Source organism: Chinchilla lanigera, unplaced genomic scaffold (genome assembly GCF_000276665.1).
Source record: "Chinchilla lanigera isolate Chin_1 unplaced genomic scaffold, ChiLan1.0 scaffold00020, whole genome shotgun sequence".
NCBI classification, from domain to species: Eukaryota; Metazoa; Chordata; class Mammalia; order Rodentia; family Chinchillidae; genus Chinchilla; species Chinchilla lanigera.
This window is the reverse complement of record NW_004955421.1, coordinates 5714900-5741741: the sequence shown is the minus strand read 5'-3', so window position 1 is coordinate 5741741 and position 26842 is coordinate 5714900. Positions and strand designations below refer to the sequence as shown.

General features: G+C 39.7%; 1 protein-coding gene across 2 annotated transcripts in view; it reads left to right on the top strand.

The window, feature by feature from the left end:
- Grm7 (glutamate receptor, metabotropic 7) overlaps positions 1-18080 on the top strand; it is an 818896-nt gene extending 800816 nt beyond the window's left edge. For both annotated transcript variants that reach the window (XM_005383738.2, XM_005383736.2), the window contains one exon: positions 16896-18080. In XM_005383738.2, coding sequence (XP_005383795.1) covers positions 16896-16945 — 50 coding nt within the window. In that variant the 3' untranslated portion in view covers positions 16946-18080. The remainder of the gene's footprint in view (positions 1-16895) is intronic.
- Positions 18081-26842: the final 8762 nt, after the last annotated feature.

The following is a 26842-nucleotide window of genomic DNA, read 5'->3' as shown; positions in this document are numbered from 1 at the left end:
CATTTACTGCAAAATTGAGCAACAGATAAGTAGGGGATGACTTACGTCAGGTGATCCAAGTGACATTCCAATTTATTAAACCAAAATAGAAAAAAAGAATATATAAATAAATACACATCTAAATTTCCAATTGACTTTGGAAGAAACAGGATAGTGCTACAGTTAAGTTTCCTGGGACCAGTGATTACCAGTTCCAACACTGCACAGAAGTGAGAGAGATCATACGTAAGAGTAGCAGTGGCCATTGATTTTGTGTGTGATGCTGTCCTGTGCACTGAGAAATTGTCATTTTTGCCCTACTAGAAGCTGTCAGGTCTCCTTTTTGCCTTTTGGATCCAGTTGAGTGGTACAGCCTCTCAAAGTACAATATTTCAGCACCGCACTGCTACAGAGATGGGACCAAAGCTAATGACAGCAGCTTGAGTAGACAGAAGGGGAAACACACTGCCAGTGACTTAACAGATTCTTCTGGATGTGTGAAGAGGCTGGGCTAAGGTGTTCTGAGATCTTCTGAGACCTCTTTAGGGACAGTTTTCTGTCCAAAAACCAAGCAACTAATTTAGCTTTGTTTATAGGGAGTCTGACAGCTTCAGAAGGACCCTCATGTCATGGGAAGAGAACATGTAAACACAATGTGTAAGTCTTCTGTATGTGTGAGACTCTCTAAATTTCTCCAAGGAGAAGAATTGTAGCTAAAATAAATTGAGGACAAATTTTATCAAATGCTACTCGGAGTGCTTTACTGACATTAATTCCTTTCATCCTCTAAACAACCGTACAGGCTGGTACTATAATTATGTCCATTTGCCAGATGGGGAAACTGAGGCATGGTACAGTAACTTGCCTAAAGTCATACAACTGAATGATTTCTCTCTTTGTGCCTCTTTCAGTCTGTCTTTTCCCTCTGCTCTGCCTTTTACTCTGGAGAATATTTTGATGCTTATTTTTGAATTAGTATCTCAGGCTTTTCTACTATACAGTAAAGAAAGGTTAATTATTATTTCTTTTCTGAGATACACAGGAAAGACTGGCTTCAAATTATAACTTTTTAGTGGTCAATATTATGACACAAAGGTGGGACAAGCTCCCAGAAAAATTGTAAGACATACATTTTACTTTGGAGATGGGGGTCAAAGATTTTTTTTTAACCGTGAAACTACTAACACATTTAGAAGAGTTGCAAGAGTAGTAGTATATAATCTGCCATCAAGTTTCAACAATTGTTAACATTTTGCTGTATTTGTTTCACCTGTATTTATGTATTTTTGTCTGGAATGATTTTAAGGTTAATCATAAATACCGTGATACTTTACTCCAAAGTATTTTTGCTTATCACAAAATACAGACATTTTACAGCATAACCATAATGCCACTATCATATCAAACCAGCAGTAGTTATCCAGTATCGTTGAACTTCTTGACTATGGTATCACATTTTAAGGTCTCTTTATTCCGCCTGAAGGAAGGTAGCTCCTCTGCCTCCTCAGCCGGTCTCTGCAGACCCAATGCCTATAATGTAGCTAAGTGCTCATTTCCACAAGGTCCCAGCTCGATTCTAAGCTCCTTTAGGAATCTCTCAAATTACATCACAAATGGTCTGCCCCTGAGTACAGAGGTATGGGCAATGAGATGTGTCCATTAGACGTTACAGCAGACAGTGTGTTTAAGGAAACACTGCAAACCAATCCCTTTAAAATCAGAATTTGACAAATATCCTTAGGAATTTTTAAACAGTCTTAAATTTCTTCAACTTAATATACTAATCATAGGGTTAACAGTGACCCATCATATCTTAGCCAGATTTCACACTTGCATCCAAATAACAGACCAGAAAATATGGAAGCCTTGTGAGCTTAATGCTGGACACAGGATTGTTGCTCCGGTCAGTCCTTGGTGCCGGGAGCGGAAGAATCTAGCCCGCTCAGGTTAATCATTCTGTGAATTTCCCTATCAGTGAGAGAACAAAGACAGCAAAGATGTATTTCAGTTATTGAGGCCAAAGCCATAGATGTCTTGTTTCTTCCACCAACTCATCTTCCTGGAAACATCCTCAGCCATAATCTATTTCAAGTGCACCTTTCTATTCTTTGAGTAGAAGGTACTTTCCTAAAGCCAGGCATGGAATGGCCACAGGTCTTTCCACCAGTAGTTAATCAGTTGTTTTTCACATCCCTCAGATAATAGCTGCAGTTACATTTGATCACTCCTTCTGAAAAATAAACACCTCTTTCTTTGCCTAACTAGAAGAACTGCACAACAGCTTGGAAGATCAGAGGCTGTTCATACCCAAGCATGCAGACTGGGGCTGAACTACCCTTCCTCTTTGAAAGTATTTCAGACAGCAGGAGGGAAATCTCAGGCTAAAGCAAAATGTTAAAGGCAGAATTTTAAAGAATATGAGACAAAAATATTGTCTTAAACTTATACTATTCCTAAGTCATGGAACTACCATCTGTTACCTATGAACCTACCATCTTCTACCCATTCAGCTATTATGCTTTGAGTATTAGGTAGTGTCAAAAGTCCTGAAAATAGTATGGTGATCAATAAAAGACACGATAAGTTTATAATCTAGAGGGAAAACAAAAAAATGAATTATAACTAAATTTGAATACTTCTGAGAATGCTAGTAGTATATGATGGAAAATAAAAAAATATTCTAATGGGATACAGTGCAATTGTGAATGCAGGAATGTTACCTTCTAGAGGTTGTCAAGGAAGACCTAAGGAGATGACATTCAAACTGAAACCTGGAGGTGGGAGACATAGCTCATTAGTAGAGCATTTGGCTGGCATGTGTGAGGCCCTGAATTACATCCCCAGTGTGAGTGTGTGTGTGTGTGTGTGTGTGTGTGTGCATGTGTGTGTGAGTGTGAGTATGTGTGTGTGTGTAGGGGGAGAATCCACCTTCAGAAATATTTGGGGAAAGAATATTCCAGAGCATCAGCAACTTACATTCAGAGTGTAGCTCTGCCCCACAGCCTCATTTCCTCTCCTAGGTGTTTCTCTGACGTGGGTTCTACAGAGAAGTAACTCTCTCTGTGTGATCTCTGGGGACTGCTATAGCACTCTTTCTTTTTTCTTCCTTCTAATTCTATGTTTTCTCAATCTTTAACACTGTTTCTTTGAATAAATTAGCTCCCAGGCCATCATACACACATTGGCATGAGCACACAGGGAAAAAAAGACTTGCGTTAGAGAGACAGGAAAGGCAGTAGGCCCTGATGATCCTGCTGACTCAGGGGATAGTATTTACATTTTCACTTCTACCAATCCCTGCACATCAATGATCACTCTCTGTTTAAAGGTAGCTGAATATCTGTCAGAAGTACGCCCAGCTAGTTTGCAACCATGGGTTAGACAAGTTACTCAGCTGACAAGCTTCAGTGTGTGAAGAGAAACAAGACTTAGACCAGGTTAGCCAATCACCTGGCAGGCACTGTCCATTTCCTACTTTCAAGAGACATCACCAGTCCATCCCAGCACTTCTCCTTCTGAGGCCTGAGATGATGAGTCACATAGTTTAAAAGCCAAACTTATAAAACAACTGAATAGAGATTGAATTTCTAATGCTATTTCTACCCTTAAGGGTCACTGAGAAAGTACTCCTGAAGGAAACACTGGGACTGCAGCCCTTTCCTGTCCCTTTGCCATGGCTGCTATGAGGTGGTCAGCTTTCCTCCACCTCATGGCCCTCACCATGATGTTCTACCTTGCCACAGGCCCAAAGACAATAGAACCAACTGACTGAAACCATGAGTTAAAATAAATCTCTCCTCCTTTAAAGATTGTTTTCTCAGGTACTTTCAGTAACAGAAAGCTGCCTGACTTATACACAAACACATTTTTTCCACAAACTGTCTATAAGCAGCTATTAGATGGTATGACACTAATTCACTTAAATACTTTTATATGTTTCTTCTAACAACTTTGTCTTAAAAAAGCCTCAATGCTATTTCACATCCATTGCATTTTGTATGGATGCAGTAGTATTAAATAGAAAGCCAAAAGTGATTTTGAAATTATAAATACATTCTGAATACATAGTTTTCTAAAAGAATATTATTTTCCTAGTACTGTGCTAAATCACAGATTTACTATTTTAACTTAAAAATATTTACTTGAAAAAACACTGAAGTTCACTGTTATTTTAATTTCATTATGCAAAGTTGTTATTGTTAATATTCAAATAGAAGAAGAAAAAGGGACACCCTATCACCAAGAATTTGAATGTTAAGAATGACATATAAGATCCAAGTTTTAGGTGTGAGCTGGTCACTTTCACGCATGGTAAAAGTATATGTATGAGATATGATTTACATTTTTCCGGGGCTGGGGATTTAGCTCAGCGGCAAAAGCGCCTGCCTGGCAAGCGCAAGGTCGTGAGTTCGGTTCCCGGTACAGGAGAAAAAAAAAACAAAAAACATTTTTCCAGTTTTACACACATGCCCAGTCTAGCCACAACAGAATCTGACCTATTAGACTCTAAGCTCCTTGAAAACAGAGATCTGTTATTCTCCTTCTATCCCCAACAACCAGATTTAGAACTTGGTAGACATTTGTTATATTAATTAAGCTTTGTCTAACTTCTGTTTTCTGTACTAGATCCCAATGCTTCCGTTGTCTACAGCTAGGATCCCAACATAGATAGCCATTTTTAATCCTGAACAAAATCGCAGCTCTAACGTCCTCTCTTTGTCCTACCAGACGAAACTATGTTGGATACCAAGAAAGGAAGGGAAGTTAAGGTTCCCTTCATCTCTTCCCTCCTCCTAAGCCAGAAGTTTTCCCAGTTTTCCTCTTTTTTGAGTCTCTCCTAGTCCTCTGAGATCTGCAGTCAAAACAAGAGGCTACTAAACCAGGTACGGTGGCCCACACCTGTTGTCCCAGAACTTGGAAACCTGTGGCAAGAAGATCACTGGGCCCAGGAGTTTGGGGCCAGCCTGAAGAATATAACCAGATTCCATCTCAATAAAAAAAAGAAAAAGGACAACTGAATTTAAGGAAAGCCTGTCACTGCATACATATCCCTTTCCCAGATTTAAAACAAATAAATGAAAAACTAGCTCTTGCCTTAAGGTGCCTCTGTATGAATATGGCTAAATGGCTGTTTTGTCCCTGTTCTCAGCCCTAAGGGAGCACAGTGTGAGTAAAAGCACTGACAGCTCTGTGAGATACTTGTTCTAGAACTGCACTGTGGTTTTGACTTGGAATTCCATATGACACAGAGTCCTAATGATTCTATCAACTTCTATTTTTTTAATTTATTTTAAAAAACAAAAGAAGGAAAACATATTAACGAACAGACATTTATTTATAAAATAGCATAAGAACAAAACAAACAATACAGAGTTACAGACAAAGTTGTAGGAAATTAACAATTGATGTTGTATTGCATATTGATATCTTCAGAGTGGTTTCTCAGGAAAACAAATAGAGACATGCAAGATGGATCAAATAAGTAATCATTAACTGTTCCTTTCAGCAAAGTGATAGAAGTCAATAGTACAACTATGTTAGCTATCCTGCATATACACACACATGTAATTTCCCCTTCTTTCTTTTCTCTGTTCCCTCACCCCAGTTGCTCTTTACTTTTGAACATTTTCCTTCCATTTCACAATGTCTGTCACACCTCCTAGTTTTATTTACTCTTTCAGGTTCTCACACTAGTGAGACAATACGTTGCTTACACATGCAGGTCTGATTTATTTCACTTATGAATGTGGTCTCTAGTTGTGACCATTTACCTGTAAAGGCCTTGAATTTATCTTTCTTTATAGCTGAATAATATTCCATTATATAAAAGTACCACAATTTTTTTATCCAATCCTCAATGGATGGACTTTTGGGTTGCTTCCACAATTTAGCTATTACAAATTGTGCTGCTATGAACGTGGGTGCACATATATCACTGCGATATGATGTTTTCAGATCTTCTGGGAAAACATCCAGAAGGGGAATACCAGGGTTGAATGGGACTTCTAGACCTAGTTTGCTGAGGAATCTCCAAACTGATTGCCACAGTGGCTTCACCAGCAGTGGGGAAGAGTTCCTCTTTCTCCACAGCCTCTCCAGCATTTGTTATTGGTTGATGTCTTAATGCTAGCCATTCTTACTGGGGTGAGATGGAATCTCAGTGTTGTTTTAATTTGCATTTCTTGAGTGATTAATGATGTTGAACATTTTCTCATGTTATTTATTTGCCTTTGTATTTCTTTATCTGAGAAGTGTGTATTCATCTCAAGTGCCCATTTTTGGATTGAGTCTTTGAATTTCGGGAGGCTGATGTTTTTCAATTCTTCATATGTTCTCGATAGAAGACCTTTGTCCGAGGTTCTTTCCCTGCCCTTCTCTAGGTATACACCCATTCCCAATCAATTCTCCAAACTGCTATTGGAAATTTGAACTACTGCTGAACTCTTAGTTCATACTAATATCTACACCCCTGTATATGATATAAAATACCCTTAGCAAATCTTATCACTCTAAGAGACTAAGGCAGAAGGATCACAAATTCAAGCTCATCCTAGGCTTTTAACAAGAACTTGTCCCAAAGTTTTTATGTTTAATTTTTTTGTCTTTTTGAGACAGGGTCTCCTTAAGCAGTTCAGGCTGGCCTTGAGCTCACTTTGTAGCCCATGCGGGTCTTGAACTTGCCATGATCCTCCTTCCTCAGCCTCCCAAGTACTGGGATTACAGGCATGTACCACCACACCCAGCCACAAAATTTTTAAATTAAAAAATGTAAAGGGGCTGGGGATTTAATCTAGTGTAAAGGCACTGAGTTCAATCCCCAGTATTGAAAAAAACCCAAAACTATAGCCTTAATGAGGCTAATCTCCCTGTCTCTTTTCTAGTATCCTTTTTCTCCCCCTCTGCATGAATCCTATATCAAATTTCTAATCTTTTGAAATTTACTCTAAACTTTAAGATTTTTCAAAGAACATACCTTCGCCAATGCAGTGCCTCCACTGGAATCCTCTTCAGTGCCCATTTCCTCTGATGCCTAAGCCTGCCTGAATACTATACTGCTCTGGAGGCAGCTCAATATCCTCCTCCTTGAGATGTTTTGAGCTCCTCAACAGTTTTCCTGCCACTTCCTCCAGGCACAGATTTAAGCTGGTGCATCTCATCAGGGCTGAAAATCGTCATCCGCACTACTCACTTCTGGTCACTCAGCTATCTTGGCCTTTGAGCTTCAGAGTTTTGTACCTATGGCTTGTGCCATGAGCTAAGAATGTACATGGCTTCTCTGACCTCCTTCCAATCTCTGCCCAAATATCATTTCTGAAAATTAACTACCTCCTACATCAATAAATCTGTACCTATGAGTTCCACATCTGTTAACACACACAGATCCTGAAGCTCATCCCCTGAAAAAGCCAACGTCAGAGAGATGAGCGTTGGGGGACGGGGGGAGAGACAGGTTTTATTCAGTGGCCATAGAATGTCATCATGACTTTAACAATGTTAAAATGGTGCAGAATCTCTACCAAAAAATAGAGCAGGCACAAGAACCACCATCAAAACTGTTACTAGGAATTCTGGGGGCAATTTACCATGGTGAGTTTACCAACTGATATTTTCTGGACCCGTTTTCCAATCATTTTTTTCTGATCCCAAAGAACACCAGGGTCAGGCAGTATTGTAAAAGAAACTCATTTATTTCTGGGTCCTGGGCTTAGAGCTCTAAATTGACCAGTCAGCTAAGATGCACCCCATAGGAAATAAGACTGAATTGTCCATGTTAGATTTCAAGGAAAGAAAACAGAACAACAAACTGAAAGAAATCATAACTGAACAAGATGCTCTCCTGAAACAAATTCCCTCAAAAGATAAAATGGAAATATAGTCTTTCTTTGAGTGTCTCTCATAACCGTGGCACCACGGTGACCCACACTGGGTCCAAACAGCCACATCAGACTTGAGGGCTCTTTAGTAAGACTCGCCCATATACGGTCCATCATTGTCCCTAACATACCATGTTTTCCCTAACCAAAGGAGCGGGAGTTAGTGCTGCAACAAAGCACTTAGAGAAGAAGGGGATATTCTTGAGGCAAGATCAACCTAGGCAGCTGCTGGGAAAGTCCCTGTCAGTCCAGGAATTAGAGGGCTCACAGCACTGACACTGGACAGCCCGGGGGAATCATCACACATTAACACAGAGTGTGCAGAGAGAGGCCTGAGTGTCAACTTCATCCGTGAAAGTCAGAGGGGACGAGGCCTATAACCGCAGGGCCCTGTGACCTCCACCTAGGCCCCTCGGGCTGATTTCCTGGTGGTGTTTGTGATTGCAGTGCTAGAAGATTCTGCATGTGTAAATTCACCTACTCTTCAAAGCTGATTTTTAATTCTGAAATCAACATTTGCAGTACGTTCAAGGTCATTCACAGCGTGTACGGAGCACCAGCATGTCTGAGTCACTCTGGCCACATGTTTCCAGCTGACACAAACAAGGTGACACTGCCCTTTAGTTTCAGCTCTCATATGCAAACAAGCATCCTTTTCTCAATGTAGCACTGAGACTTATCTGGGGGATTTTTCTTGATTTTTCCTGTGATTTCGTCTTTCGAAAACTACCCGCGGGTGTATTGCCAAAGTGCGACCTAGTGTTCCGAAGTGCAGTAAAGGTCTCGTATACCTAAATGGAGGGAAGAACTATGTATGGGAGGAAAGCTTTGTTCATCATTAGTTCTGAGTTCAATGCTAATGAATCAACAGTGTATATTAAAATATTTTTAAACATACATTTAAAAATGTCATGACTAGAGGCTTATAGTACCTAACTATTTCTTCTAGGAACAATTCAATATTTGCTAATTCAGTGAATGTGAGAACTTGACAGAATATAATTCTGCATGTTTTTAAAAATTATTTGTCTTTATCAGTAGAATTTAAGGTCCAGATAAACTGGGATTGCACTCGCTTTGTAACATACAGTCCCACTGCCTATAAACTCATCTGATACATAGTAGGTGGTCAATAAATATGTGTTGAATTTCAATGAACCAGAAGTTGTTCCAGGACAGAGACTAGTTTTCTCTGCCATGGACTACTAGTTTATGACCAGGCTACTAGCACCCTGTGAGCTCTTAGTAAAGATCAGAAAAATGTATAAAAGAATGAATAAACAGAATGTGGATCTCCTGTCCCCAAATACCAAGGTTTAGAATTCAACAGGCACTTGTCATGCAACAGCACCGAGTACTCTTCTGCTGCTGTTTTATCACTAGTGCTTTATTTTTAACATTACCCCTAAGACAGGCTTTGGTGCGTAGCCTCAATCTTTGATGGGTTATTGCACCGCATCCATAATATGCTGCAGAAGGCTTGCATCCATAATATATCGAAATTGCAAAGTGCACAAAAGCTTTTCAAAGCCCAAGCAAAGTGCATAATAAAAAGTCTTTTCTTTGATACAGTAATTTAGGGCATTTTTTTTCCCCAATGCAACACATATACAACTTCAGTCAAATTACCCAGATTTTAGCTTAGTCAAGCTGAAAGATATTTCAAGACAGGGATTCTATTTGCTTCAAATGCATCTTCTAAGATCTGTGGAAACCTCTGTTTGATGCTTTATATCTTCTAGTACAAAACAGATAGTTTAAAGAAACACTAGAATGTTCATTTACGCTTTTTTGGTGGAATTGAAAATTGATCTCTCAATTTTAGCCAGGTTGTTTTGGCCCTGCCTGGATGCTAAAAGGGGAGCAAAGAATGTTGTAATTTAAAGGTTACAAATGAATTCTAAGGAGCTATATTCATGGTTCACTTTGGATACAAAATCACCAAAGATGATTCTGAAAGGAAGGGAGACCAAATCGCATGAGAATTCCTGAGGCCCTCCTACAGCTGACAGTGACTTCAGAGAGCAAAGGCTCCTCTACAGCACATGTTTAATGAATATTGTGCATAGACACGTATTATACACTTCCTATGCACGCAGAAGATTGTCTCTGCCATTCTAACGTTCGCACTTCTGCTGCTGGAGACACCGTGAGAAATTCGGTTTCACCCTCGTTAAGCACAAGGATGGCACAGGAGAGAGATGGGAGGCAGAACGGGGAAACCTGAGCCATCTGGGAAACAGAAAAGTACTTGCAGCAAGTGAACTGGAAGCTCAAGCTGGAACAAGGAGCAGGGGAGCAACAAGAGGGAAAAGGTAAAGAAGAAAGTTCTAGGGAGGAAATGCGAGGCTCTTTTTCAAAAGCGTAAATAGTTCCCCTGAGGACTTGGAGTCCCATTCTCTAATTTAGCATTGAAGGCCTTTTAGGAAAACGGTCATTAGAAAACTGAATAACCAGAGGAATTTTGACTAAACGATGCTTTTATTTCTAGTTCCCTGAGTTTAGAATGATAACGTGCACACATATGGAGGTCATTTATCTGGTCCTGTCTCTCCTTCCAGCCTTGAGCTCCATCCACTCCTCCCTGCTCCTCCCCGAACCCCTCATTGGAAGCCCAGCAAGCTTTCATATCGTCCTATATCCTCCCTACACTTCCTCATTTTTCAGTGCCCAGAGCAAATATTCCTTTTAGTAAGAAGCCCACCTGGGCCTAGTGCAATATGCCCCTGTCAAGGCATTCATGAGCCCTTACGTGTTTAAGCACTTTTCACAGGCCTGAAATCATTTTCTGTACTCTCACACAAGTTCCACTCTGTGCCCCTGGTAAAAGCAGGGGAAGCACCTGATACCTTTTTCCTTAGGTTTTGTAAGCTGCTGCTTCTTTCTGCTATCGCCTGCAAATGTACTGATCTGGTCCCAGAAGCTCTGCTGTCCCACTGTCCCTTGAACTGCCCCTCATTTAGCCTTTCTGAGCCCTGCCAATCTGCTTTAGGGATTCCTCTCTGCATAAGGAGAATCATAACGAGTCTATGATTCGTTTCTTATTCCTCCACAGGAAGTAGAGGGAAAAAAAAGAAATATCAACCCCTTGCTGATGGCACATGGCATCCCTATATGGTAAAATGTTAAATCACTTAAATTATACAATGAACAAAAAGTGAACCCACAGCTTGTAGATTCCCAGCCTGTTTTGTATGGCTAGCTGCTGTGAGAGAAACTGGCATTTAATAAGTGCTAAGTAATATTTTCTTACATGGACAGTTGAATACATGGACAAATATCCAGATTTTGGAGTTTTTGCGACTAAATTATCATTAGTGGTGAGTTGGAATACTGAGCCGTTCTACTGACTGATTACATGTTCGCTCCTGCCAAGTTCTTTATGTTAACAAGTGCAGCTAGCAGACATGAGGACAAATAGTCTAGAATTCTCCAGGGAGGCTGTTGCTGAGGACCTGGGGTGGGGAGCAAGGGAGATGCAGTTTGTTAGTTAAGAGTTGAACTGGTTAGACTGAGTGCCTCATTCTTTGGTAATCATGTTCTTTCTTCAGCTTTGCATATTGTTGGCTACATAATGTGCTACTCTAATCAGGTTTTAAAAGGCATTTGAGGGAATCATTACCAAATAAATTACTTTTTCTGAACAAAATACTGTAGGTTTCATAGCTTTATTTGAAATCTCAAGCGAGAAGAGTTGAAGGTAACATCTCTTTTCCCTTTAAGTACTCGGCTAAAGGTGGCTGACAAATGAAATAACGAGACAGGAAGCAGACCACTGATCACAGAAGCAATTACGACCAAGTATTTCCTTTTCTTTTAGTAACTGCACACCAAAATATGAAGGACTGCTCTCGGTTGAAGAGTTTTTGAACAAACAGCAACTAGAAATCATGGTTGACAGGAAAACAGCCAGGGAGGAGGGGTACACACAGTGCTTAAAAGGAGTTCACAGAAAAGTTAACCGGGACAGAGTTTCACCCCACAATAAATCAATCTTCCAAAGTTTGTTGAGCTTGACAACACACAACTGACTAAAGAAGCATCATCAAGATTTAAGAAATATCATGTGTATTTCCAAAGCGTGCTTTTGTGTAGTGTAAAGGGATTTACTATAAAAGGAGGAGAAAATGGTGCAGAATAATCAAATGAACTTGGAAAACAGTACAGATAGTATCAAAAAGCTGGGAACTGAGAGCCTAGAGACTCCAGCTGACCTCTACTTTGTTTCTGGGGTTTTTGTTTTTGTTTTTTGTCTTTTTGAGACAGGGTCTCACTATGCAGTGCAAGCTGGCCTTGAGCTCACTTTGTAGCTCAGGCTGGTCTCGAACTTGCAGTGATCCTCCTGCCTCAGCCTCCTGAGTGCTGGGATTACAGGCATGCGCCACCACACCTGGCTTGTTTCTGGGTTTTGCTTTGTTTTGTTTTCTACTTGCTAAATGTCTAATATGAGTTAAAACTATCTACTGAAAACTGAATATTCTCAATATCTAGAACAGAGACAACAAATAATAATGTTCAATGAATATATGTTGGGTGGCTAAATGAGAAATGAACTTTAACCTGAAACACAGAAGTCTGGCTCTAGAAATAGAATCTCCACTTGTTGAGGTGACATCCCACAGTCATTATGCCTCCTGGATAAGGCAGGAAGGTATTGTCTGATTCATTCATACTGTTCCTTAACAGCTTACATTTGGTCCACTTCCCTCTTTTATTATTATTATTATTTTTTTGTTTGTTTGTTTTGTTTTTTGTTTTTCTCCAGTACCGGGAACCGAACTCACGACCTTACGCTTGCCAGGCAGGCTCTTTTACCACTGAGCTAAATCCCCAGCCCCACCTCTTTTATTACGTACAGAACAAATTATTGTATTAAGAGGTCTGAAAAGTCCCACAAATGTCTATGTATATATGTGGAAAGGTGTCAGGTATTATCTAGATATGAAATTGCTGAACCAATGATGTGCTTATTTTCTTTCACATTTTCTAGTTATTGCTAAATTTATATTTTCTGCCATTGTGGACCTAACAGTCCCCTCTTCCATATACCCTCAGGAAAATTTATTATCTATGAACTCTTTCTTTATAATCACATCATGGGTATAAAATGTGATCTTATTGTTGTAATTTGCATTTTTCTGATTGCTAACGTTGAGAATTTTTATTTATTTATATTTCTTTATCTAAAAATTGCCTTGTGTATCTTTAACCCATTTTCTAAAATAAGAGTCTCCATTCATTTGCTTAAATTAAACAATTTTTGGTATCAATCTTTTGTGAGCTAATATACGGCAAATATTTCCCCTGCATCATTCCTTTGTCATTCAGTTATGTTAACGTTGATTTTTCAGATGGCATCTGGTCCAGCATCATTTGCTATTAAAAAATTGAGAATTAAACTCCATCAAAAGAAAAAAGATTTATAGGAATTTTGCTATCTTATTGTGAGAAAAATTATATAGCAATGATTACCAAATCAGCAAAAATAAATTTTAAAATACGTTATATGAAAAGTAGTTTGCAAATGATTATGAGCAGAACAATATCTTTTGTATGTTTTAAAGGATATAAATCCATATTATCTACAGTTTATGACCAACTAAATATGAGGTACCAGGAAAACACGTATCCACTTCTGGACAGTAACTGTGGTGGGGGGCAAGGGAAGAACCGGGGTGGAGGGGAAGAGTGGGGAAGCTTCAACTGTACTTATTTCCTGTCTGTGTTTGGCAGATAAAAATAAAAAATGCTGATATATTTACATACATTATATTCAGGGATATGATATACTTTTCAGTTTATCTTTTATGGATGTTTGAATTACCTCATACAAACACTTCCATACATCTACATTAACACACATACATTTAACTTTCTTTTTTTGAGACAGGGTCTCACTTTATAGTTCAAGCTGACCTTGTACTCACTTTGTAGCCCAGGGTAGCCTTGAACTCATGGCAATCTCTCCTGCATCTACCTCTCATGTGCTGGGATTGCAGACATGTGCCACCCTTCCCTGCTACACTTTTAACTTTTTAAAAAAAACCCTCTAGAGGATACATGCTACAGTATATAGCTAGTATACTATAAAATTTCTTGTTATTTACTATTTTTTTTTTTTGGTACCGGGAATCGAACTCAGGTCCATGCTCTTGCCAGGCAGGTGCTTGTGCCGCTGAGCTATGTCCCCTGCCCCTTGTTATTTACAAAATAAAGAAGTTAAAAATTGAGTGGGAGAGAGTCCTCTTTATTTAACATTTCTCCAAAATAATATTTGTGAGATTCTTTCCTTTTCCATTTTTCTATACTTCCTTTAATCTGGGCTACAAATATTCCACAGAATATACTTTGAGAAACAAAATTGAAAAAATTAAGATGGAATCAACTATATTACTCAAAGTTAGTGTCAACTTGAGTGCTCATTTTGACAACATACCGAGAATGAGCTGGAGGATCTGACCTTAAGTAGCAAATGTACACTGGTGATGCATTAAAAAAAGCCAGCTTCCTTTGCAGTAGTCACTGTAAACTCCAACTCCTCAAGATACCTTGTTTCAGTAGGAACAGTGCCATTTACCACTGTTTTTTAAAAGCTATAACATTATAACTATAAAACACCAAAAGCACAAACTAAAAAACACATCTAGCTACTATTAAATGGAAACATATTTCTTTAACAAGCATTTCACTGGATAATTATTATGAGCTAAACAACTTTCCTTCCTGAATCATAAACTATATTGGTATCCCAATAAATGGAAATATCAGGATCCATAGGCACTTATTTTACATAATCATAAGACTAAAATCCTTCATAAATAAACATTATCGTACATTGAACATTGCTGCACAAAATATATAAACCACTATTCAAGGAACTGCATGGATTTCGTTATAATTTTGCTGGGATGTATCTAAGAAATTCTGCAAAAAAGCACAAAGAGAGCCTTATCATTTGTATTCAAATTTGTAACTTAAAAATTCATTTATACATTATATTCCCTAATGAAAAACTGGAATAATTCAACTATTTGCACTATCGATAGTCCAAAGGGTAAGAATTAATCTCCTCATTTTACAAAAGCACCAAGAAATTCAGCATCGTGGCACTGGGCTAATGACACCAAGGATCTGCATCAGAACCACAAGTCCAGCTACATCCTGGGTTCCTTACTTACTTTTCCTAAAAGGGAAAGTAGAGACTCAAGCATGATGTAGCCTAGGTCTAGGTAGATGGGCCTTCCCAGCCTCAGGTTCCTCCTAGGTACAAAGGAGATTGGAAATGGTGTACATCTTTAGGCTGTCTGAGAACGTGAGAAGGTAATCCATGCAAAATGCCAGTAAATTCCACTGTGTTCTGCAAAACATAATTTTTAATATTTTTTTTTATTTTTTATTTTTTTTTGGAACTGGGAATCAAACTCAAGACCTTGTACTTGACAAGCAGGCACTTGTGCCACTGAGCTATATCCCAGGCCCAATTTTTAATTTTTTAAAACATGACTTGATCTTGATTTTAGTTTAACCCAAAGCAGTTCTACAACATAAGGATATTATTTTCTAAGCTATTATTCATTCATGAAAGACTCTTCCTTAGTGACTGGTGCATTGTAGTAACCCATTACAAGGATGTCAGTTACTTCCTTTTTACTAGACAAGTATGCTTATATGGGACACCGTCTTTGTTAATCACACAACAGAGGCAGTCTCAGATATATAGGTTAGTACAAGCTTCTCAGTTCTTTGTTTCCTTCATTTCCCCTTTGATCCTGAGAATAATTAGCGAGTTGGCATTTGACAAGATATGATGTGATTAAGATTTGCAAATGTCACCTGAGATTTTCTGACTATGACACTATAAAGAAATATCTTTAGAAAGTTTTCTCCTTGTACCCAAACCAAACATACTGTTAAAGACTAAATATAGTAACAACAGATAAAGACTTTTTAGAAGACTTGGGCATTACTGAACTGCGGCCATGCATTTATTAAGCAAAGATACATCAAGATTGGAATCGCATGACTAGATGTTTTAGGAGACTCAATTTTACATAACTCTATTTTTCCTTTCATTTTAAGTTAACAAAATGCAATATGATATGACAGAGAAATGAGCCTTCCATCTGAAATTCCCAAGAAGGAAAGTCCTAATTTTGAAATCAGAATATAAGATCGGTCTGCTAATACAGTGCATAGTACTTTGAAAAATGTACATATACATATATGTATCTATACCAAGCTGGAAGCATCACTCGAAGGCCAGATGAAATTCTGCCTTAGTTTGTAATGCAGCTTCTCAGTTTCTCTAAATTCACATAAACTCTACTTCAGTGCCATATGGGAGGCCATTAACACATATTTACTAATAGTACGAGGATTCTGATCACTCTACCAAATAGAAAAATAATTTGTTCTACATATAAAAAAGAATGCAAACTGTGCATATTCAGACACTTGACAGATTTAAATGAGCATCAAGCCTTAATCAAACTAGTTCTGCAAATTGCCATTTTAAATGTACTGATGATAACACTATAAAATTAGATCTCTAGTCATTTGGTTGTGCAATTGAGAACTGGAGAAGGCCTTCTGGTTGACCTAATCCCTAGTCAACCTAAAATAACTCCAGTGACCCAAGATAGACCTTTCCCAAGCAGAAGACATTTGTAATGAGATGGTCTAGGAGAAGATCACATGCTGAAATATAATGCAACTTGGATGGACTCCTTAAGCTTAGGGTTGGCTAATTAGAAAGTAAGTATGGTAACCATTAATACATTTACTAACCTTACCAACCAGAAACAGGGAGGCTGGATACATCTCAGAAAAAGGAACTGGGATGGTTTCAGTATCACTGGGAACTGCAGATTTTAGTGGACAAAATCTTAGAAATATTTGGAGGAATCCAAAGTTGTGTGTGTTCCTCCAAAATGCCTCATCCTACCTTGACCTTGTATCACAAGTGATCACAGATCTAGTTCTATCTTTACCTGTGCAAAAAAGGGTCACTGCCACAACTGACTCTTTCAATTTTTTTTTCAGGCCCTGCTGCAAAAAAGAAGTATGTCAGTTATAATAACCTGGTTATCTAACCTGTTCCATTCCATGGAACCATGGAGGACGAAGACCCTCAGTCATTCCGTCACCCAACCTGGCATGGGACTCTTTTGGTCCTGCCCACTTCCAGTCACTGGAGGAGCTTCCCCGGCTGGGAGACCAATGTTAGAGGATCCAAGTGTCCTAACAGCTGCTTTATGAAATATCTTTACTTTATCTTGGCTTAATAAGTCACTGGCATCAGCACTGCCAATGAGGCTGCATTTCTGAACTTTCCCTTCCAAAGGGAGAGTTGAGACTCAAGTCCCACCCAGGCTCTTTAGGATGAACCATGGAGAGCCACAGGACTGCTGTGGGGCTGACCCGTCTTTCTACGTATGTCCTTCAAGGATGCAAGGTTTTGAAATTTCCTGTACAGTTTGTGAGGACTTTTGCACTTTGCCATCTGACGTCTTACCTCGGTTCACTGTTTGTTTTTGAATGCTGTTTTCGTAGAACCCTATTCTCTCATATGGTGGAATATTTGGGAAAATTTTAAAATTATTAAAATTTTAAAAAGATCTCGGCAGACAAAAAAAAAGACATGCATACATCTGTACATGACTGTATCATTATGATTACAGGACCACTGGAAATCATGCTATTTTTTTTAAGACAAAAAAGATATTTAAAGACCAAAAACTGTGCTGAGAAAATATGCCCCACCTATCTTTGGTTTATGATAGTTATACAAAAGAAAAGCATTGGTTACATGGAATAGAGGTCTTGATCTTTGGAATGCATGCTAGTAATGTATTTTACAGTACATGTTAATAATTTATGTTCACTATTTGTATTTGTGTTCCTTTTTGTTATTTTAATTAGGGTATATGGATATTTTGCAATAATTTTAATAATTATTAAGCTCTCTGAAGGAAAGAATATGGATTTTTCATGTCTTGAGGTTTTGTTCAGGCCCCCTCTGATTGATCAGTGTGATAAGGACTTTAGAAAAACAGCATGTATGTTTTTTACTGTTTGTAATAAGTACTTTCGTTAATCTTGCTGCTTATGTGCCAATTTAGTGGAAAAAAGAAAATCCTTGCTGAAAACCTCCCTCTTCCCATTCTCTTTCAGTTCTGTGATATTGTCCAAGAATGTATCAATAAAACACTTTGGTTAACTTTTTTATTTTCTGCAACAAATATTTTTAGTCTTTTTCTCCCTTTAGTTATACATTATTTCAAATCCTAAACTGTAGATCAACATGGACAGCCAAACTTGTGAAAGTAACACACTGTAGCTCACAACAACCACCGCATCTAAAATAGAAATTAAAAACCAGTGGTTTCACATTCTATCATAGCAAAGGAATAATCACAAAGCCCAAGCATTTCTTCTTCTTTATAATTAAAGCTGAGTCTTGACAATCTTTAGACAGTAACTCAGAAAATTGCTCATCGAAAGCATCAAAAGTGGCAGAGAACGGAAAAAAATAAAATATTAAATGAAAAGCAGTCTGGGGCCAATTTATTGAAAAGATACACATTTCTGAAAACTTTAACCAAAGACATAAATAACTAAGATATATGATACAATGCATTTGTTTACAAATGCAGGTGTGTCCAGGTGTCTAGGTTGTTGAATCAAGATTAAGACTTGGGATTCTCAAAACTCAACAATACTAAATATCACCATAGATCAACTGACAGTAACTTGGGTGTCAGGAAGACATACACAAAAATAGACATAAGATTCTGTATTTACAGAGGATAACCCCAGTCCTTAGCATCCTAGCTGGGCTCCACAGTCTGATATGTTATTTGAGTGATCCAGTATTCTATGAATCTTCTACCATGACGACGAAGCCCACATCTTCTTCCTACTATTGGCACCTGCCAAATGCTTTCTTTTTGTCCTCAGCTCCCTTGGCCCAAGCACTGTGTTTACAGAGATTAGAAAATTAATTTTAATATCAGACTCAAGGAAATAAAATGTTTTTCTAATTTTCCCTGTCCTTTAAATACACTTCATGGCAAGCGCAAGGTCGTAAGTTCGGTTCCCGGTACCAGAGAAAAACCAAAAAAAACAAAAACAAACAAACAAACAAAAAATACACTTCAAACATGCCATAGGAGTCGTGGGGGGGGGGTGTCTGTGTGTGTCTGTGTGTGTCTGTGTGTGTCTGTGTGTGTCTGTGTGTTATTAGGGATGAAACCCAAGGCATTTGCACTTAGTTGTATCTTGTCTTGGTTACTTTTCTCTCATTGCTGGGACAAAATACCCAACTCTGAAAATTAAGGAAGGAAAGGTTTATTTAACTCACAGTTTGTAGAGGTTTCAGTCCATACTTGGTTGGCTCTGAGGCAGAAGACAGCAAAGCAACAAGAGCAAAGGGAGGAATGGAGGCAAGCAGCCTCTTTCCCTCCCTTACATTGTAAACACTCTACTCCCACCAAGGAGGCGTGTAGCACTCACATAGTCTTCATGTCCTGCTCTTCCACAGGTACAGGATGTATACAAAGTAAGCACCCTGACTCCCTGCTGAGTCACTTAGCCAAACCTCTAAACTACCCAAGTTGATACAATGTATCAACCATAACACTCCACCCCTTGTCAACTTGGCAATCAGATACATTTCTGTAAACCAGTTTCCAGATACAAAGACATCCTATTACATTAGAACCATAATATTTCACCCCACAAAGACTCATGCACAATTCTTTTATGCAAAAGGCACTCAGTCCATCTGCAAGAGTTGCCAAAGTCCTAACAGCATTGCTGAAGAGTCCAAGTCCCAAGTTTCCTCGGAGTTGTAAGGCAAACTCTCAGCTGTGAGGCCCTATACAAATGAAAAGTTAAACACTTGCAACATCTAATGGCATAAAATAAGCAGTACCATTCCAAAAGGTACAAATGTGGGGGAGACAGAGCATTGGGACAAAAGCAAATTCAAAAATCCAGCAGGGTTAACGTTACATCCTGTAGTTCCATGTCCAGCATCTGAAGCAATCTGTGACATATTGTGAGCCCCAAAGGGCTTGCATGAGTCCACTCCTATGGCACTTCTGGTGATTACAGCTTCCACTGCTTCTCTCTTAGGCCTGCTTTGCTCCCTCCTTGCAGCTTTCCTTAGATGATCCATGGTCCTGGCTTTTCTAAACTTCTGTGGTCTCCAGGGCACCTTTTGCTTCACACTCCAGCTTCACACACTGCCCCCTGAGGGGCACACAGCTTGGCCACCCAGGTTTTCTGAAATCTGGGTGGAATCCTCTTTAACCTCAGAACTCTTGCATTCTCCATGCACATAAAGCCAGGGCCACTTGGATAATGCCAAGGTCTGCTGCCACCTGGAGCAGGAGCCTCTCTCTTGGCCACAAGGGTCAAGTGCCTGGATCACTGGGCACCCTGAATCCAATTCTGAGGAACTTATTCTCTATGCTGCCACCATTCTGGAACCTGGTGCTCTGCAGCTTCCTTCTTAAGGCAAGGTCTTTCACCTTTGCAGTTTTGAGGCTGCAAAGGGTAGAGACTTGCTGCTTGTGAAGCCCTGGGGCCATCTTTTCCATCCTCTTCTTCCTTTTCAGCAATGGAGAGCTCCTCAGCTCTATCTTTGTAATCCACAGCTTCACTGGAGCTTCTTTTCTGGCCAAACCCACAACATTTTAAATCATCCTGCTGGGCTCTTTGCTCTTGATTCTCAATATAAAAGCCCCCAACAATAGCCATGCCACTGCCTCAACATTCGACTGCCTTGAAATTTCTTCTGCCAGATTAATCAGTCTGCTGCCGCCCTTAATCTCAGTCTTAGGCAAAGTCTCTGGACATGAGTAAAATGCAAACAAACTTTCTTCAAAGCCATAACACACATCATCTGGAGTCCAACCACCAAGGCAGTTCATCTTCCCAACAGAAACCTCCTGAACCAGGTCTTTACCGGCACAATTTCTATCAGCCTTCTGGTCTTCTGAGCTCGGACCAGAATCTCCCAGACAGAACAGCTGAAGGTGTTCTAGCACTTCTCTTTCCGGCATCATCTCCAAACCTTTCCAAACACTTCCTACAAGCCATTTCCAAAGACTCTTGAACCGCATGGTCAGGTATAGTCACAATAACAACCCCACTCCTCTGGTACCAAATTCTGTCTTGGTTACTTTTATTTCATTGCTGGGACAAAATACCTGAGGCCCAAAATTAAGGAAGGAAAGGTTTATTTAACTTAGAATTTGTGGAGGTTTCAGTCCATACTTGGTTTGCTCCAAGGCATAAGATAGCAAAGCAACAAGAGCAAAGGGGGGAAAACGGTGGCCAGCAGCCTGTTTCCCTCCCTTACATTGTAAACAGGCCACCCCCACCCAGGGAGGGTGTAGTCACACAATCCCCATGTCCTCCTCTTCCACAGGCTGAGGATGTATACAAAGTAAGCACCCTGGCTCCCTGTTGAGTCACTTAGTCAAACCTCTAGACTACCCATGTTGACACAACGTATCAACCATAACATATTTCCAGCCCATTTTTAAATTTTTTATTTTGACACAGGGTGGAGCTCAAACTTGCAATCCTCCTTCCTTGGCCACCTAAAGTGCTGTAACTAAAAGTATGCATGCATCACCACATCTGGCTGGGAAAATATAAATCAAAAAATGAATTTTGAATTATCCACATTTCTCGAGTTGTAAAGCCAAACAAACTGGTATAAAACTGGTTCCCCTTCTGACTAATTATCCTTGAAGAAGTCACATAAACATTCTTAATTTTCCATTTTTTAGCCAGAAAATAATTTAATGTATTACCTACCTCGTAAGGTTATGAGGGTTGAGAGAGAAAATTCCTGCAAAGGATTTAGAATAGTGCTTGACCAGTGGTTAATTCTAAACACACGCTTGGTACTGTAACCAACACTACCACTACCACCAGCACCAACAATGGCATGGTTGTTGCACACCTTTTACACTAAATTAAGTGTGCAGTGCCCTCACACTTCAAACATAAAAACAGAATCTGTAAAATAGTGCACAGAGTAATTTCTTTTAGCAAGAAATTATCTAAGAAAATTTCCCAATTATTCAAACATACAACCAAGAATATAGAAGTAGAGAAAGCAATTCTGTTTAGGTCTAGAAAAAGCTATTTCCAAAGACCTTTAATCTACCCATTAATTTTCCAGAGTAAAACTGAGATAATAATGATAATGACAATGATAGACACTTCTAGAATTCTGTGTATTAAGCACTGCTGTTTACATAGAATGTAGACTTTCTATGATCTGGGTATTATATACATTAAGATGTATTCTTTCTTCATAACAACACACTCAGTCCTCAAAATGAATTTTTAAACATCTTCAAGCAAATGGGATTAAAGTAGATCTGTAGCCCCAGAGCAGACATAACAGAAAATATCATCAATATAGTGCTACAGTTTAGACCTCAGGTGTCCTCCAAAGGCCCTCGTGTTAGAGGGTTCATCTTCAGCATGACACATTTGGGAGGTGATAGGAACTTTAGCAGGTGGAGCAGGTTGGAGATCTTTAGGTTACTGGGGGTGTCTTGAAGATGACTGTGGAATGGGGCTCTCTCCCTTTTTCTCTTTGCTGTCTGGCCATGAGGTGGAAAGATTTGCTCTGGCCATGGTGTATTGTCTCACCAGAGGCCCAAAACAGTAGGACAACCAATCATAGCCTTCAAAACTGTGTGCACAAATAAATGTCTTCTTTATAACTGATTAGCTCAGTCATCTTGTCAGTGTCGTGGGAAGCTGACTAACACATCCAGGGAGCATAAGGAGAGCCCATTTCCCTTGCAATTACACAGGTCTCCTTGCTCCTTTTCAATTACAACAAGCCTATCTTGCCTCGAAGTCATATCATCTTCCTGTCTTTTCTAGCACTGTCCCCTCAAATTTTTACATGATTCAGCATCCTCATTCATGTAATATCTTTGAAATATTACCATGTCTGCAATCTTTCCTGACCATATTTTAAAAAGTCTTTCACCCAGCATCCCTGTGAATCCATTAACCTGCTTTACATTTCTTAACAACACTTATGATTCTCTGATTTTACAGATTTGCTCTTTTAAATTTAGTGGGCCCTTTCAACAGTACAGTTCAGATCTGATTCTTTGTTTTATTTCATTTTGCTCACTATAATAGCCTGGCACTTCAAATAATGCTTGACAGTAGGAACTCCGTAAATATTTGTGAATGAGTCACAAAACAAAGAATGAATGGCCAAAGTGCATGAGTTGAACAAGCCACAGGATAGAAGAGCCTCTGCCGACTGGGTGCAACCAGTTCCACTGGAGCTGAGACTTTACTGACAAAAATGATGTAAGTCCTAGACAGGCATAGTGACACATGCCGGTACATGGGGAGAATGGGGCAAGAGGATCTCAAGTTTGAGTCCCACCAACTTAGTAACTTGGCAAGAACTTGTCTCAAAATAAAAGGTAAAAACGGGAGTCAGAGGAGCTGAGATGTAGCTCAGTGAAAAAGCCCTGAGTTTAATCCCCAATACTGGGGGGGAAAAAAAGACAAAACAAAGAAAGAGGCATGTCATCAAGAGAAAGAGAAAGGAAAAGTGTGGGGGTGTCATACTAGGCTTTGGCAGTAGAGGAAGAGCTACTTCTGTGAGATGGAGTTACTTTTCATCAGAAGATGAACCAGGCTTTAGGGCAAGTGAGGCAGGAATTCACTTCATGTAGAGAGCTGGATATACTACATCAGAAACGTTGGTGTCTGCAGAAGGAAAGGAGAAGACAGAGACAGGTTATGCTGAGAAGGCACCAGACTCCAATGCCAGAGTTAGAGGCTCGAGCTACACCACTTACTGGTGTCAGAGGATGAAATTATTATTTAAAGTATGTGGTACTAGGGATTCAATGCAACTTTAGCACTTCTGACTTAGGTTTGATTTTTTTAGTTTGGGGTACTGAGGCCCTGTGCAACAACTTAGTCAAAAGCAATAGGACTAGGTGGAATGATGCACACTTGTAATCCTAGCAGTCAGAAAGCTGAGGCAGGAGCATTGGCTAGAGTCTGAGGCCAGTCTGGGCTACACAGTGGGATCCAGGCCAGCCTCAGCCTCATAGCAAGACTCTGTCTCAAAAAAAACCAAAACAAAACAAAAGAAAAGAAAGAAAGAAAGAAAGAAAGAAAGGATAGAAAGAAAAGTGCAATGGACTTCTATAATTCTTATTTAACATGAGCTGTGCAATCTCAGTTAATCTATGTATCCTTGGGATCATCTCCTTTTTCATCTTTGCAATGGGCATTGGGCATTAATGCAAATCTTCCATTAATCAGCTGACATCATGTGGGCCTGTTCAAGGATGTTAGGTTTCACCTGAGAGTAGACTAACCAAGACCTAAGATGATCATTTAAAACAGCATTGGAGAGGACCGAGATCCAACATAGGAATGAATTGCTCTATTGCTGTCACCACAAGTGATGCAGCCTAAGGTAACCAGCAGTGCTTTTGGCACCATTTCCCCAAAACAAAAGCAATCAGGCTCTCCCACGAACTAACATCCTACACTCCTCTGTCAATTGCTTTGGCTGTATTTTTTCCCATTTGGCATTTTCTCTATCATTAATCCTCCTATAAAATGTGCTTTATCATGCTGCCTTCAGAGTCTGCTTAGATCCTGATACTCAGACCTATTCTCAGCCCTTCCAGGCTCTGTGCTGGTGGAAAACCTGCTTTGCCAATCTGTAGCTGAGCTGTTAACCACATTCTGAAAGATGATAGAATCAGAGTAGGGCCCTGGAGCTTTCCTTCAGAGTCTTGTGATTTTGGTATATTCATCAGCAGAAGATAGCTATGGTGAGGTCATTTTGTCACTTAGAATCCCCAGAAGACCACAGGAGCAAATAGTCTTTGGTATTTTCTCTTGTAAAGAATAGTAATAATAATAACAATAACAACATAAAAGGAAGGGGAATCTTGTGAAAATCAAGGTACTTGCCTCTGTGGCATTCCACTGACTGTCTAGCACAAAAAGAAAAAAATGAATTCAATAATTTTATCACTTAATCAACTCAGAATGTCTTCCAGAGCTTGCTTTTTTTCTCCCCATGCTTGGTTAAGACATCTGTCTGACAGTCTTCACTGGATCCTGCCAAGCAATCCAACCAAGCTCACACATTATTTCCCACATATCTCTTCTTTGAAATTCTTGATGTCCTGTACCCATCTCCAAACCCTGAACGCGCCTTCCATTCTCCAGTTCTCCAGAGGAAACAGCAGAACCCATCTCGGAACAGACTTACCTTTCCACATACAAACTCTTCGCCAGGGCCTCAGCTCACAAGTTGGTTGCTGACCCTGAATTTGATCTGATAGCTTTTGCTCAACCATTTTTCTGGGCTATCCAGTAATTTGCGTAATGGTCAAAGAGGTACAGGCAATTTCAGCACCTACCCTGCAAAAGCACCCAGTTCTCTCACATGCAGCCTGAATGGTATTTGCCTTTTCGTGACCGTGAACATTCACTGCTTTGTGTTTCACACACCACTGTGCTCCTCCTGCCTTTCTCAGTCTCTCATTTTTCTTCTTTAAAAGAGGTCAGTAAATCAGCCAGTGAATACAAGGTGGCAGCAAAGTGCAAATTCTTATTTCTTTCCTATCATGAGTATCTTATACAAATGCTTCTCAAGCTGTAATGCACATAAAAATCACCTCAGGATCTTGTTGAAATGCAGATTCTGATGTCACAGGGGGGACTATGGACACTGCATTTCACCAAGGCTCCCCAGGAAGCATGCTACTGTTGGATCCTGAGATAGAATTTGGTTCTCCTGTACCCTGACTGCATGTTAGAGTCCCCTCAGAACTTTAAAATAAATCCATGGGCAGATCTCACTCTGAAGAGTCTGATTTAGTTGGGCTGGGGTTTAGCCTGGGCATTTTTTTCTCTACAAACTTCCCAGTTGATTTTAATAAATAAATTTAAGATTAATATGACATTCTAATCTAAGGAGTCTCCAAATTCACTGAGCATCAGAATTTCCTAGAGCATTCGTAGAAACACACAGTGCTGGGCTCTGTCCTTAAAGTCAGATTTAAGGGATGTGGAGTGGCGTTGACAATTTGCATTTGTGTTTCTCAGAGGATGGTGACACTACTGCACCCAGTCCAAGAACCATACTTTGGACAAATCCAAACAACTAAATCCTCTTTCCACATAAGAAAAGATGTGAGCAACATATATTTCTGTGGACTCTAGCACATTTTGCATACCTGCACTCATTCTAGACTTCAGCCTTCCTGACGCTGCCTTGTGGGTCCCTGTCACTACTGTTCTGTCCGCTAGGTCCTCCTTGTTGGTTCAAATGTGTTCAGAAAAGCAATGTTTTTCTTTCCTAGCCCTGAGGCGGTACAACAGACCATTAACAATGCTCAGTCAAGAAATATTCTCAGCACTTACAACATACCAGGTAAATTCTTGGAGACACAGAAGTTAGTTAAGAAGCTAAGTGCCCTGCCCTTAAGGAGCTGGCAGGTTAGAGGCTGGGTCCAGGAATGACCTCTTCAAGATATGCGAGCAGAATCACCTCAGAACACCAGCTCAGAGCTGTGCTCTCCTCATCGCATTTCTTCTGTCGTTTGCATTCCCCCGTTTCCACTTGGAAAGCTCGGACAGGCCAATCCTTTGTTTTGTTTGCCACTTCAGGATGCAGAGATACAAGTAGGCACGTTCCCAGCTGTCCACACACCTGGTTCCATAGCTGACAAACTGCTTTGCCTCCAAACTGTAGGAAACCATTTACTATGAGAAAAAGAAATAGTGTTTTCCCAGAGAGCAATTATTCTAATCTTTAGCCATCTGGCCAGCTACCTAGAAGCATCCATGTCAGATAATTGGTGTATTTTTTTCCCCCTTTTTCTCCCAACAAACTGCTCTCTCGAGAAAGTGCTGCCCATAGCTACTGAGCAGAACAGTGACAGAGT